General features: G+C 43.5%; 1 protein-coding gene across 4 annotated transcripts in view; it reads left to right on the top strand.

The window, feature by feature from the left end:
- Positions 1 to 1,980, top strand: part of ZNF3 (zinc finger protein 3) — an 11,283-nt gene that overhangs the window by 5,181 nt on the left and 4,122 nt on the right. For 3 of the 4 annotated variants that reach the window (XM_006764653.2, XM_015564528.1, XM_006764655.2), the window contains 2 exons: positions 738 to 876; positions 1,791 to 1,882. In XM_006764653.2, coding sequence (XP_006764716.1) covers positions 822 to 876; positions 1,791 to 1,882 — 147 coding nt within the window. In that variant the 5' untranslated portion in view covers positions 738 to 821. The remainder of the gene's footprint in view (positions 1 to 737; positions 877 to 1,790; positions 1,883 to 1,980) is intronic. The other variant, XM_006764656.2, reaches the window with a different exon arrangement.

Raw genomic sequence — 1,980 nt, 5'->3', positions numbered from 1 at the left:
ATCGAACCTGGGACCCTTCAGTCCGCAGGCTGACGCTCCATCCACTGAGCCAAACCGGTTATGGCTGAATTTCTTCTTATATATTGTTTCTAAAATATATGTTGATTCTTTTAAAAATATATATATTTTTATTGATTTCAGAGAGGGAGAGAGAGATAGAAACATCGATGAGAGAGAAATATCAATTAGCTGCCTCCTGCACACCCCCTACTGGGAATGTGCCCGCAACCAAGGTACATGCCCTTGACCAGAATCGAACCTGGGACCCTTCATTCAGTCCACAGTCCAACGCTCTATCCACTGAGCCAAACCTGGTTAGGGCCCCCTAAATATTCTCAAAATGTGTATGATGCTTACACATTTTGCAATCTATATGTGTACTCTTTTTTTCACTTTACTCTGATATTTTTCATTTGGATAGTTGCTTAGTATTTCATTCCATTAATATCATTATTTGGCACTGGTATTCTCCGTTTTTTGTTGTTATAAATATCCCTCACTTTCTGTGCAGAGCCAAAGGTAGGATATTGTCAAGGAACTTTTGGTGATTCTCCTGTAATCTCATTACTGGGAATAGGAGTAAGTATATTCACCAAGGTCTTAAAGACTAGCCCCAGTTGCTGCATTTTCTCTCATTGTTCTTGGGTACTAACTAAAATGCTAGTTCCCCTCTCTGTATTCAGGAGGTGGGTTGTGTGTGTTTTTAATCTTTTAACCTTGAACTTTTGCTTCTGCAGTGCTTCCTCTTTCTCATTCAGAAAACCTATTTCCTGCTGCGTCTGCAAATAGGAGACCAGAGACAGGAGCTTCTGGCCTTACCCATGGAAACTCAGGCTGATCATGCATCTCAGGAACCTCAGTCCCTGCTTGAGAGTGGTATGGAATAGGGGATTCATTTATTCTTTTATTCAGTCATTCAACAGTCATCTATTGAAATTTCAGGTACTAGGATAACTGCTAGAATCCTGATATGATTAAGGTCTGTGGGTTCCTTGTGCAAGATTAAGAAAACTGTGACAGTCACCAAATTCCATTTTCTAGGGGCTTTGTAGCAGCCAACAGTGTTTTGGGATTTGTAGATCCTGGGAGATGGAGTGTTATGTCTTCAGTCAGGGATGGGGTGAAACTCCTAGTTTTCCTCTGGTCTAAGAGAACTTCATGCGATAGTTTGAATTCAGTGATGTGGTGAATGATGGAAGGGATATGAGCAGGACAGCCTGTGTTTCTGGCCAAGTTTGGGAGAATGGACAAGAACACATTCATCACTAATTATAGGACTGGGCAACTTTCATTGAGAGTAAAGTGACTGGAGAGGAGGAAGGGACTGAGGGCAGAGTAGAGAGCAAGAATCAATAAGGCTTTAGACATCTCTCTTTAGGATGTGCCCACACTAATTGTGCCTGTTATAAGCACCCTTAGTCGTTGCAGAGGAAGTGATCTTAAAAATGTCAGAGGAGCCCTGACCGGTTTGGCTCAGTGGATAGAGCGTTGGCCTGCGGACTAAAGGGTCCCGGGTTCGATTCTGGTCAAGGGCATGTACCTTGGTTGTGGGCACATCCCCAGTGGGGGGTGTGCAGGAGGCAGCTGATCGCTGTTTCTCTCTCATCGATGTTTCTAACTCTCTATCCCTCTCCCTTCTTCTCTGTTAAAAAACCAATAAAATATATTTAAAAAAAAACAATGTCAGAGGAGTGGGTCCTAGGTTGTCCCAGGACGCTATGAGTTTTCTGTAAGTTGGGAGGCCAGACAGCAGCAGATAGACTCACTCATAGGCTTTTTATTGTCCTCAGGTCTTCCTTCCTCAAAAGTTCCCACGTTTTCCAACAAGGACAGTCTGGGGGATAAGATGCTGGCAGCTGCACTCCTAAAGGCCAAGTCCCAGGTAAGCTGTGGTCCCCTTACCCTCTTTTTCGTTCCCATTTTATGGACATTTTTGGTACAGCAACATCCCATGCAATGCCCCAACCACAATTCACTCCA

The sequence above is a fragment of the Myotis davidii genome, unplaced genomic scaffold (assembly GCF_000327345.1).
Source record: "Myotis davidii unplaced genomic scaffold, ASM32734v1 scaffold901, whole genome shotgun sequence".
NCBI classification, from domain to species: domain Eukaryota; kingdom Metazoa; phylum Chordata; class Mammalia; order Chiroptera; family Vespertilionidae; genus Myotis; species Myotis davidii.
Note: the sequence above shows the minus strand (reverse complement) of the source record. Positions and strands in the feature narration are given on the sequence as shown.